General features: G+C 65.7%; 1 protein-coding gene across 1 annotated transcript; it reads right to left on the reverse strand.

Annotated features, from left to right (window-relative positions):
* Positions 1-2,134: 2,134 nt before the first annotated feature.
* On the reverse strand, positions 2,135-9,147 carry CKM (creatine kinase, M-type). The gene is made up of 8 exons (XM_073322257.1): positions 9,089-9,147; positions 6,904-7,117; positions 5,980-6,134; positions 5,567-5,699; positions 4,593-4,764; positions 3,904-4,027; positions 3,012-3,201; positions 2,135-2,363 (listed from the first exon to the last, which is right to left on the reverse strand). Exons 2-8 carry the CDS (start codon positions 7,094-7,096, stop codon positions 2,185-2,187), a joined length of 1,146 nt encoding a protein of 381 aa, XP_073178358.1. The 5' UTR covers positions 7,097-7,117; positions 9,089-9,147; the 3' UTR covers positions 2,135-2,184.
* Between the last annotated feature and the right edge of the window lie 2,794 nt (positions 9,148-11,941).

Below are 11,941 nucleotides of genomic sequence, written 5' to 3' on the forward strand. Positions count from 1 at the left end.
CCCTTGGGCTGCCACCCGGGAGCACATGGTGCTTTGCAAACAAACTTGTGTCGGGGGAGGCTGCCCTGGGGTAGAACCCAGGCAGCCTGAGACCTGCTCCACCCCTCCAAGAGAGCGGTCCGTGCCCACAGCCGGGTGCTTGGGGCAGAGTGCAGGGGATTTCGCTGCAGGGACAGAGGGGTGTGTATTGAGCGTGCAGGTGAGTTCAAGGCCCTGCCCACCACAGGCACCGTCTGTACGGGGATGTTATGGTGGTGCCCTCGGTCCAGCAAGTCCCAGGGGCTACGGGAGTGGGACTTCCCGTCCTGTCTCCGTTCCACTGGCACGTGGCAGGGCAGTGTGTGCCTGTGTGTGCTGGGAAACCTGGGCCGCTCTCCCAGAGAGCCGTGCTGTGAGGCACAGGTTGGCACCAGCAGTAATGCCTCTGAGGAGGGGGGTTCTGGGCCGTGGGTAGGCATTCCACTGGCCCCTGCATGAGGATGGCGGGTGCCTGGCCTCTGTGACGCACGATGACCCTGCTTTGCTCAAGGGTAATTGGCAGCTGGGGCTTGTTTCACATTGTGTGTCCATCTTCCCCCCCCGGCCCCGGCCATGCACTACGCTTCCATGCTTCCCTCGGGGATGATGCCACCCGTTGGGCTGGCAGGAGAGCAGGGTACAGGACCGTGACAAGAGGGGAGCCCCCTCCAGCAAAGAGGGAGCAGAGACTGCACCTCTGCATGGGCATGCCTGGGGTGGGCAGCTTGGAGGGCAGGGAGCTGGAGGGTGCTGCTGGGGTCTCATGAAACAGGGGGGCTGGAGGGCATGGGGAGGCAGAAGGCACAGCTGAGATCTGCTGTGATGAGAAGGTTGGTAGGGCCAGGTGGACACAGCTGGGGGCTCATGTGGGGTGGGATGGTTGGAGGACACAGGTGCTGCTGCTGCCCGCCTCCAGCTCTGCCCTATTTCTCTCTGGAGGCCCATGGTGCCAGCGGCCCAGAGAGCAGCTCAGTGCGTTTCACTCAAAGCCCCGCTTCCTGGAATCCGGGTGATGGGCAGCTGACAGCAGAGCCTCTGCACCTCTCAGGAGTTTTAAGCTGAGCTCTGGTGCCAGGCATGGTGGCTTCTGGGCAAACAGGTGGGTTCTGAGACTCTATAATGCCACGTGCCAGCCCCTAGGAGAGGGCAAACTGGGCTGCAGGCACTGAGCAGGGCTGGAGGATGCCATCCAATGTGGCTTTACAGAGCCCCATGGATGAGTCCTTCACCTGCTGCCAGAGCCATGGGGAGGGGGCCCTGAGTGGAAAGGACCCCCAGCTCCTTGGAGCAGTGGTGCCAGGGCTGGACCACCCCCAGTTGAGCCACACCCCCTGGCACCTGTACAGACTGGGCTACAGCCCTTTGCACATGGCTCCTTGGGCATGCAGATCATAGGGCATATGTCCTGCACACCACCGGGGGAAGCCACCGCACCAGGCTCCCAAGCAGCCATGCAGGGAGGCCAGGGGCTGTTATGCCCAGAGTGGAGGTGGGCATTTTGCTGCACGCCCTGGGGGCAGCATCCCCCAGAGCAAACTTCACCCTGTCCACCTGGGCCCTACCACAACAGCCTGGGGGACAGCACAAGCTCTGGGGCTGGCCTGGCCTCACCTGCCCAGTCCACAGCCCGTCACACTGAAGCTCGGGTGAGGCCAGGCAGAGGCCATCAACTCTGGGGCTTGGGAAACAGCTGGCAGCTGCCCCCCCAGATGCACTTGGGGATGGGGGGCAGCAAACAGCCAGAGGCCAGCGCATAGCAGGGGGGCTCAGATATAGCTAGGCCAGCCCTGGGTGCTCAGTGCCCCCCACCAGCCGAGCAGAGGGACTGGCTGATGTTGCCTGCTCTGGCCAAGCATGGGACCCCCTCCAAGCTCAGGGCCCTCCACAGCCAGGGACTTGGACCAGCACCCACGCACCTGGGAGTTGGGGTGGGGGGGAGGGTGGTTCCTGCCTAACCTTCCCCAGAGCAGAAGAGCTTGGGAGGGCCTGACAGCCCCTTGCCACAGGGTCCCACGGCTGGCACTGGGACGTGCTGCCTGCCAGACCAACTGGAATTATGGGCTGTTCTCCCCACCTGTGCTCCCGCCAGGATCCCCATGGACACAGAACAGGCTGCCAGGGGGCCATCATTACTTTATTAGGTCACACGTGCCTGCTGGCAGGCGCCTACTTCTGGGCTGGGATCATGTCATCAATGGCCTGGCCCTTTTCCAGCTTCTTCTCCATCTCCACCATGAGCTTGACGCCGTCCACCACCATCTGCACCTGCTCCACCTCGGAGAAGCCCAGCCGGTCGGCGTTGGAGATGTCGAACACGGCACCTACGGCCTCAGTGTCCACGCCACCTGGGGGGGGGGGGGGGGCACAGCGCCATGCAGCTGAGGCCAGACCCCACTGCAGCCGAGCGGCTCTGGCAGCCTCCTGGCCCCACCACCGTAGCCTGGCCTCTTTGCCCACAGCCACCCAGCCCCTGGAGACCCCATGCAGCAGCTATGGCCCAGCGTGTATCCTGCCCTGCCACGTCCCAGCTGCCTGGTTGCCCCCCACTCCTGTCAGCCAGGCTTGGCACTCCAGGCCTTGCCCAGAGCCTCTCAGATGCCCCTCAGTGTCGCTTGAGGGCACCAGCTTGAGGGCACCCCAGGGGCTGGGGGCAGTGGGACACAGCTCCGCCTGCGGGATGGGCAGGGCCACACCGCAGAGTCTCAGACTGCCCCTGCTGGGCTCAGCCCAGCCCTCTCCCCACCTGTAACCCCCCACACCTGTATCCCCATGTCCACCTGTATGGCCTGCCCCCGACCTGAGTCTCTCCCCCAACCCTATGCCCCCACCCTCATCTGTAACCCCAGCCCTACCAAAGTGCCCCCCACACTCCTGTAGCCCCACCTGTAACTCCCTACAACCCGAGCCCCGGTAAACCCACACCTATTTGTGCCCCCTGCCCCTCACGTGTCCCCAGCCCCACCCTACACCCACTTGTGGCCCCCGCCCCTCACCTGTGCCGCGCTTCTGCAGCCGCAGCCTCTTGAGGGTCTCCTCAAACTTGGGGTGCTTGCTGAGGTGGGGGAGCTTAACGTGGACCCCGCCCCGCAGGCCAGTGCCCAGGTTGGAGGGGCAGGTCAGCACGTAGCCCAGGTGCTGGTTCCACATGAAGGGGTGCCCAGCCTTCTTAAAGATCTCCTCAATCTGCCGGGTAGGGAGAGAGCCTGTCAGCCAGTGCCCCCCAGCCAGGGTCAGGCCAGCCTGCCACCCGTGCCCCCCCGCCCCCCCGCAACAACTCCCAGCCAGGCCATCCCCTCCCCCAACAGCTCCCTGCCCCAGCCAGGGTCCAGCTAGCCCCCCACCCCCCAGCCAGGGCCAGGACAGCCACAGGCCCTCCAACAACCCTCCAGCCAACACACCCCAGAGAGGACTAGCCCCCCTCTCCCCCCCCCCCACACACACAATGACCCCCAGCCAGGACCAGACAGACCCTCTGCTAACCACCCCCCTTCCAGCCAGGGCCTACCCCCTAATAACCCTAAGCCAGTGTCAGGGATGCCGCCCACCAGCTGACACCAGAGCTGGGCAGGGAAGGGGAAACAGATGCTCCAAACTCAAGGTCCCAGGGCACTGGGCATCTCTCCCAGGAAACTCTCCGCCAGCAGGGGGCAGTGCAGCAGCCTGGAGGGTGCCTGTACACCAGCTGTCTGGCCCTCACCCCCACTCCCCGCACCAGGGTGGGCAGTGGGCCTAGGGCGTAGAATGGGGGGCTGGCTGCCAGGACTTCCTGGGTTCTAGCCCAGCTCTGGGAGGGGAGGCGGGTCTAGTGGCTTGGAGCAGGGGGCTGGGAGCCAGGACTGCTGGGCTGTCTCCCAGGCCGGGCGGGGGCAGGAGGGGGGCGCTCACCTTCTGCAGCCCAACACAGAAGCGCCGGAACACCTCCTTCATGTTGCCGCCCTTCTCCATGGAGATGACGCGCAGGTGGTCCTCCTCGTTCACCCACACCAGGAAGCTCTTGTTGTCATTGTGCCTGCAACCCAGAGAGCGGTGTGACGGCACAGGGCACGGCCCCTCTGCCCAGCCTGGCACAGCCAGCATGCCCAGGGCTGGGACTCCTCTCCAGCCCCACAGCCCTGCCCCATTCGTGCCCCCCACCCCATCGCCCCCCCTTGTCACAGCTGCTTGCAGAGCTGGGGAAAAGGCCTCTGGGCCAGCGTCTGCCTGTCCGTCTTGTACCCACCGGGCTGCAGGGCCGCTCTGAGCTGGGCAGCCCTGTGCCAGGGACGGGCAGGCTACAGGGTGACCTTCCCCAACTGTCAGCCCCCCAGTGCTCTGCCCTAGGGCCCAGGGGAGCAGGGCCCAGGGAAGGAGCATGCAGCGCCACCTGGAGGTGAAACTACACAACAGTTTAGCATCCCATTACAGAGCTGGGCATAGAACCCAGGAGTCCTGGCTCCCAGACTCTCCCCCCCCCCCCGCTCTAACCACTAGACCCCACTCCCCTCCCCGAGCCAGGGATAGAACCCAGGAGTCCTGGCACTGAGTCCCCCCACCCAGACTCCCCCTCCAGTGGCACTGGGGGCCCTGGTGCTCACCATATGCCCCTGGCATCGGGCCAGTCGCGGGCCATGCCCGAGGCCAGCAGCAGGGGCGAGACGGGCTTGTCGAACAGGAAGTGGTCGTCTATCAGCTGCTGCTGCTCCTTGTCGCTCATGTCCTTCAGGGGGTAGTACTTGCCCTTGAACTCCCCAGTCAGGCTGTTCAGGGCTGGGAGAGAGCAGGGGTCAGCCCCGGTCCTGGCCCCGCTCCCCACCCCCATGGCTCCTCTGCCCCAGAGCCCAACCCCTTCAGCACCCCACTGCCCTGCTCCCAACCCCTGACTTCACATGCACTCCCCCACTCCCCTGCCCCCCCGCTGCTCTGCGCCCAGCGCCCAACCCCTCCTACTCCCCTGCCCCCAACTCCCCTACACCCAGTGCCCCAGCACCCACAACACCCTGCTCCCCGGACCCTCAATGCCACACTGCCCCTGCTCCCCGAACCCCAAAACCCAGCCCCCTCAACGCCCTCCCCCCCGCACCAATCCCCCCTACTCCCCTGCACTCAGTGTCCAACCCCCCACTCCACTGCACCCAGCCCCCTCAATGCCTTGCTCCCCTGCACCCAGCACCAAACCCCCCCGCTCCTCTGCACCCCACTCATGGCCCCCCACAGCCCCATCTCACCAGCCCAGTGACAACTCATCCCCCTAGCCCCCCCCCCCCCAACCAGCAGGATCCCTCCCCCAACATGCCCCATAAACAGTAAGCAGGCCCCACAGACACCTCCCCCACCCCAGCCAGTGAGAGTGGCTCAGCCCACTGACAGCCTGGCCCAGGGGTCACCTTCCCCGTCCCCACAAGACATGTTCAGTTCATGGCCTGTGGGGACCCCACCCAGCCCTCCCCCAAACCTCCCCCTACCAGGGCACCCGAGTCCTGGCCTGCAGGTGCCCTGCCCCAAGCCTGTCCCATTGTCACCTGCCCCATCCCTGCTACTTCTAGGACGGGGCCTGGCCCCAGACCCCTACCGGTGACAGAGAGCTTCTCGATGGCGCGGCGCTCCCCACGGCTGCAGTGGGGGGGCAGCGTGTACCCCTTGATGCTGCGCCCAGTGCGCACCCGGCTGCTCAGCACGTAGTTGGGGTCCAGGTCATGTCCGCCCTGCGTGAGCCAGAGGGAACCAGACCTTGTAATGCCCCGGGATGGCCCCAAGGCTTGGCCCCACCCAGAGCACCTGGTCCCCACAGGCTGGGCCCTGCCCAAGCCGCTGGCCCCCAACTAAGTCAGGTCCCTCTCTCAACATGACCCCTGCTCCCCCAACCCAGTCCCAGTGACCCCAACCCATGCCCCAGTCCCCGCAACTTCTCCTCCATCCCCCATCACCGTTCCCCCCACCCCCATTCCATCCCCCATCCTAGCCCTCCATGCCCCCTGCTCACACCTTCAGGTTCTCGTGGTTCAGGTCGGTCTTGTGCTTGTCCGTGGGCTTGTAGCCGCCGTGCCGGTCCTGGATGATGGGGTCAAACAGGTCCTTGAAGACATCGTAGGACTCCTCGTCCCCAGCCACACAGCCCACTGTCATGATGAAGGGGTGCCCTGCAGGCAGCACCGGTGGGGGGTTAGACTGGGCAGGTGTGGAGGGGCCGGTGGGCACAGGGGTTGTGGGGCCTGCCATGGGGCGCAGCTGGATGGCATCCCACACTGCTGCTCCTTGGTGAGTTGGGCCCATTCCCCAGCGAGGGGGCGGCCAAGCCAGGAACCAGGCCCCTGGGCAGCAGGAAGGGCTCAACCCCTCTTCACGAGGCTCAGGGGGTCACTCCCCGCCACCCTGCCCAAGCGGCCTATCCCTTTGCCAGTGGCTGTGGGGGAGGCCAAGGGACAACGGGGGGAGTCTCCAGCAGACCAGGCTGGGCAGCTGCAGTGACCAGCGGGGTGGGGCAGGGCTCCCAGGATCCTGGATGCACGGAGGGGCAGGGGGGGTGAGCTCACAGGAGGTGGCTCCCCTCAGTGCCCCCCCACCAGGGGCCAAGGGCTAAAGGCCAGGTATCTACCCCGCTCAGTGGCAGGCACCTCCCAAGGCTTAGGGGCCCCATCCTGGCTCATCCCCAGCAGGGCCTTGCTCAGTGTCACAGTGGGATGGCATGGGTGCCACCCCACCTCCGGGTGGGGAGGCTGGGGAGTCAGGGCTCCGGCTGCAGGCAGGCTGGGGACAGCGGCTGCCAAGCCCAGCTAGACGGGTCCAAAGCAGCGAGAGAGCCGAGGGGGGTGGGGAGTGAGGGGCAGGAGGTTTCCTGGGGGCGGGGGTCAGAGCCCTGTCACTGAGAACACATGTCGGCCCTGGGAGTGGGGCTTGGCTGGCGCCCACCTGGGTTGTCCACCCCGGTCTGGATGATGTCATCCAGGGTGAAGCCGCTGGGGGTCTCCTTGTCCCGCAGCTTCTTGTAGACGTCCAGGGTGAGGGCTTTGGCCATGTGGTTGTTGTGCTTGGTGAGGTCGGGGAACTCCTCCTCCGCTGAGAAGTTCAGCTTGTACTTGTTGTGGGTGTTTCCGAAAGGCATGATGGCGGGCGGGGGCGAGTCCTGCTGGGACAGGGGCCTGCTGAGTCCCGGGGGCAGCCGCCGGCTGGAGCCCCCTCTGCCATGTCCAGGGGGCTGCTCTCCCCACCCGCCTGAGCCCGATAGCAGAACAACCCTACAGGGGCGTAGCCGCATCCTAGACAGAGGTACGTCCCCCTGCTCCCTCCAGGGCCCAGGCATCCTGTGTTAGTTGCACCAGCCTGAGGTCTCCAGGGGGGAGCGGCACCTAAGTCAGGGTGACCCCATGTGACAAAGTGGGAATGTTCTTAATGTTTTGTCTGAATAGTGTGTGTGCCTCGGTTTCCCGTGTTACTCAAGTATCTAGGTGGTGGACAAGGGTGTGTGAGCCTTGCAGAGACCCTTAGCGGGAAGGTCTGATGGCTGGCTGGCTGCCTGGGCACAGACAATGGCCGACACTCTAGTCTGGCCACTGACGGCCGGCCGGGGCCCATCCTCTGCAGGGGCCAGCTGGAGGTGTTGGAGAACAAAGCGAGAGGTGGAGGCTGGGGGACCTGCTTGCCCAGGAAAGAGACCGAGGACGGAGGAGGGCAGCTGGGTGTGACTGAGGCTCAGCTGCTGGAAGCTGGCCCGTCTGCGGTTGGGGAACTCGAGAGGGGAGCGCTCTGGGCCCTCCCCCCACGATGGACTTTGCTGGAACTGCCTGTGCTAACGAGATCTGCTCCACGCTGTGTTCCCCGCCACTAAGAACCCATCGGTGTGACCCACTGGCTGGGGTCACTGCTGACTGTGGGGGTGGGGTGCACAGCCCCTTGTGTGTGGGGGGGTGAGGCTTCCCCAGGTGTCCCGTCCAGGGGGACTCCCTGCGGGGAGCTCAGGGCATGGAGCAGGGTGCTGAGCGCTCCAAAGTCACACCTGGGATGCTGCCCTAGGCAGAGTGAGCCCGGAGGGGGGGGGGTCACACTGCAGGAGGGTCCCGCCTGAACCTCATTCGGAGCGGCTCCGGAGCTCCGTGACACCCCCAGCCTGAACGCTGGCATGGGGGCAGTGGGTCCTCCCTGGGCAATGGGAGCTAGGGCCAGCACGGGGCGCTCCCCGAGGCGAGGGCTCGGGCTCCTGGAGCAGGGGAGCCAGAGTCAGCCTCAGGCAGAGCCCAGCACCCCACTGTCAGGGACACCCCTGGCTGGGCAAGCATCATTGAGCATCATCGTGGCGGAGCACAGGGGCAGCCATCACGCCCAGGGGAACTGCCCAGGGGCTGGCAGGTGTGCAGGGGGATGTCCCTGGGGTGCCAGGGACAGGCAGGCAGGGGTCAGAGGGGATGCACCAGTGGGGAGGAGCCCGGGGGAGGGGACATATCTACTTGCTGCCAATGGAAAGTTGGTTCTTTCTCAGCTGCTGCTCCGGGTTGGTTATTTTTAGCCCTGCCCTTGTCCCGAGAAGGCCCCGGGCACCTGCCGGGAGCCGCCACAGCTGCCAGCAGAGCCCACATTCCAGGGGCTCTTTGCGTGGATCCGGGCTCCGAAAGCAGAGGGCCCCAGCCCACAGGGCTCCAGGAGCAGAGGGACCCGGCAGGGTCCGATATGGGGCCCCAGCCCACAGGGCTCCAGGAGCAGAGGGACCCTGCACACAGCCCCTCCACCATTCCCCAAGGACCCAGAGACGCTGCCAAGGTCAAACAGGTCACCAGTGACCCAGGGCCATCCCTGGGCATGCCTTGAGCACCAACCACTGGCCCTGCAGCCCACCAACCACCCTGCTGGGCCCACCCTCTCCCCTCAGGGGGCTTCCCCTTCCCTCCAGGAAGCCAATGGGGCATTGCCATTTGACACCCCATGCACACTGCACCCCCAGGGCCCCCTTTCCCTGTGGCCCCCAGCCTGGACACACCCAGCCCCTGCCTAGCAGCTCCTGGGCACTCTCTGTTTGCCATGCCCAAGGATGGCACAGACACCTGCCCCCACCCATGCCCCATCCCAGGCTCCATCAGCCTCACGGGCCCGCTCCAGGGGTTACCTGATCAGCAGAATGACAGGGACAGGACAGCACTACGTCCTCTACTCCAGCACAACCAGTGACCCAGAACAACAGCGGGGCAGCTGCTCATATATACCTTGTGCCCGGCTCCCATTGGCTGGCTCTGAGCAGCCGGCTGACCCAGATTGGCCACTGCTGCTGCCAGCCCAGCACAAAATTTGGGGATGTCTCCAGCTGGCCTGGCTGGGTGCCTGAGGGCTGCAGGATCTCGGCCCGGCTATATCCCCGTGACCAGCAAAACAGACAAATAGCACAGGGAGAAATCTCAGCTGGTGCATTATGACAGGCCGGGTCCATCCCACCCGCCCCCTGGGCCATGACCGGCTGAGTCCGTCCCATCCTCCCTCCGGTCCCCAACCGGCCTGGGCTGTCCCATCTACCCCTAGGCCACTACCATCTGGGTCCATCCCACCACTCCCTGGGCCACGACCAGCCAGGTCCGTCCCACCCGCACCACCGGAGCATGACCGGGTGGATCCATCCCACCACTCCCTGGGCCACGACCAGCCGGGTCCGTCCCACCCACACCACTGGGGCATGACCGGGCAGGTCCGTCCCACCACTCCCTGGGCCACGACCAGCCGGGTCCGTCCCACCCACACCACTGGGGCATGACCGGGTGGATCCATCCCACCACTCCCTGGGCCACGACCAGCCAGGTCCATCCCACCCGCACCACCGGGGCATGACCGGGCAGGTCCGTCCCACCACTCCCTGGGCCACGACCAGCCAGGTCCGTCCCACCCACCCCCTGGGCCATGACCAGCTGGGTCCATCCCATCCGCATCACCGGGGCATGACCGGGTGGATCCATCCCACCACTCCCTGGGCCACGACCAGCCAGGTCCGTCCCACCCGCACCACCGGGGCATGACCGGGCGGGTCCGTCTCACCACTCCCTGCGCCACGACCAGCCGGGTCCATCCCATCCACCCCCCGGGGAAAATGCCCTAAAAGGGAGCTCTCCACCGGCAGCCCTGGCTGGAGATCCCAGCATGTGGGAGGGGCTGGGTGGCAGGCTAGAAAAATAAACTCCCTGGAAGAGGCCCTGCACTGACACACCGGCCCCAGGCACCAGACCCTGAAGCCCTCGGGCCCCCTGTGACAAAGGGAGAATTTTCTGTACAATATTTATGAAGCCCACACATGCCTCAGTTTCCCCCTGTACATCACATTGCTATGGGGGGCGGGGGGTAAAAGAGTTAGGTCTGCTTTTGGGGTGACACAGAGACATGGGGGGCACCTTGCTGTCTAGGGTCCAATGAATGGGTCGTTAATGCCAATTCCATATCATTGCGGGGCGGGGCAACCATGTCAACCCCACCCACTCAACCCCCCATACAGGAACAGGGGCTCAGTTTTTCCTGCATCTCTCCCCTCCAGACAGACTGCTCCCTGGTGCCAGCATCCTCTCTGCCAGTCCCTCCTGCAGGCCTCGGGGAGTGGGATGACTGGCCTCTCCAATGACCTCCTCATGGGGGCATGAACACTTCAGGCATGGGGGGCAGGGGGGAGCCCCTAGAAGGAGGGGAGGAGAGGCCCACAGAGCCCCTGGCGTCAGGGATGTTAGAGGATCCTGGGATGGCAGAACGGGGGGCATGAGGGGGGCTACCAGAGCCTCTGGTATGGGGGGGCAGTCAGAATCCCTGGCAGGGGCTAAGAGGGGGGTGGGGGCCCCCAGCGAGGACGGAGGGATGCAGGGAGTCCCTGGCGGGTACCATGCACTTGGCCGGCACCAGCTAGGAAACATGTGACCCTCTAGCAATGAATAATAATGACGCCAACTAAGCCCCGCCCCCTTGGAGCCCCCTGCCCATCCCCACTCCCCTCACAGCCAGTTGGAGCTGTGCAGACAGTGGCCATCCCACTGACGTGCCACCCCTGGCCCCAGTGCCCCCAAGGCAGGGCAGGGGGAGGAGGGACTTGTCCCCCTCTGCACCCGCTGGCATCTGGGGTCTGGACCCCGGGGCTGCTCTAGTCTGTGCTTTCTGCAGGGCCCCTGTGGGACATGGCCCCTAGCCAGAATAGCCAGAGCTCCCTGCACCCAGCCTCATCTCGCCCCCGCCCCAGCTGCACCCCAGTGTACCCCAACCCCAGGGGCTGCCAAGGGGCTGGCCAGGGGCCAGTACCACTGTGAAGAGAGGCCAGCGGATCCGGCACTGGGGCCCTGCCAGTTTTGGAAAGGGTTGGGTTAGGGAGTGGGAGCCGCCCCTCGCCCTATTCTGAGCCCCCAGTGCCACCTGCCCCACCCCGCCTCCCGCTCGGGCAGGCCCAGTGGGCACGTGCCCTGGACAGATGCTGTCAAATTCCTCCCCCCAGGCCACACTGTGTCAGGGTCCCTAGGAGAGCGGGACGTGTCCTCCTAGACTCTGAGCTCCCACTCCACCCTGCCAGGGCTCGGGGCACCCGCTGGCTGCAGGAAACCCCACCCAGGCACCAGTGCCAGCACCCTCAGCGAGACTCCAGGTGCTGCTGAGTCCCGGGGGGGGCAGGGGAGGGCTTGGGGGACATACCTGGGCAGAGTCGCCGGCAGCGGGGGATGGGGGGGTGCCTGCAGGGGGCATCAGGGGTGCCTGTGCGGGGAGACCTGGGGCCGGGTTGGAGGTCCAACCGCACCAGGCCACGTGCAGGCTGGAGGGGGTGTCCCATGGGTCTGGGCACCCAGTATGTTCCATGCGCCTCCTCCACACAAGGGCAGAGAGCCTGGGGAGGCCGGGGGGGGGGCACTGTTTCTGAGCGAGCCGGCTCTGGGGGTCCCCAGCCCAGCCCCACCAGCCAGAGGCCCTTAGAAATGATGTGAAGGGCACCCACAGACGACTGACCCCAGTCTGC

The sequence above is a fragment of the Lepidochelys kempii genome, chromosome 23 (genome assembly GCF_965140285.1).
Source record: "Lepidochelys kempii isolate rLepKem1 chromosome 23, rLepKem1.hap1, whole genome shotgun sequence".
Taxonomy (NCBI): Eukaryota; Metazoa; Chordata; order Testudines; family Cheloniidae; genus Lepidochelys; species Lepidochelys kempii.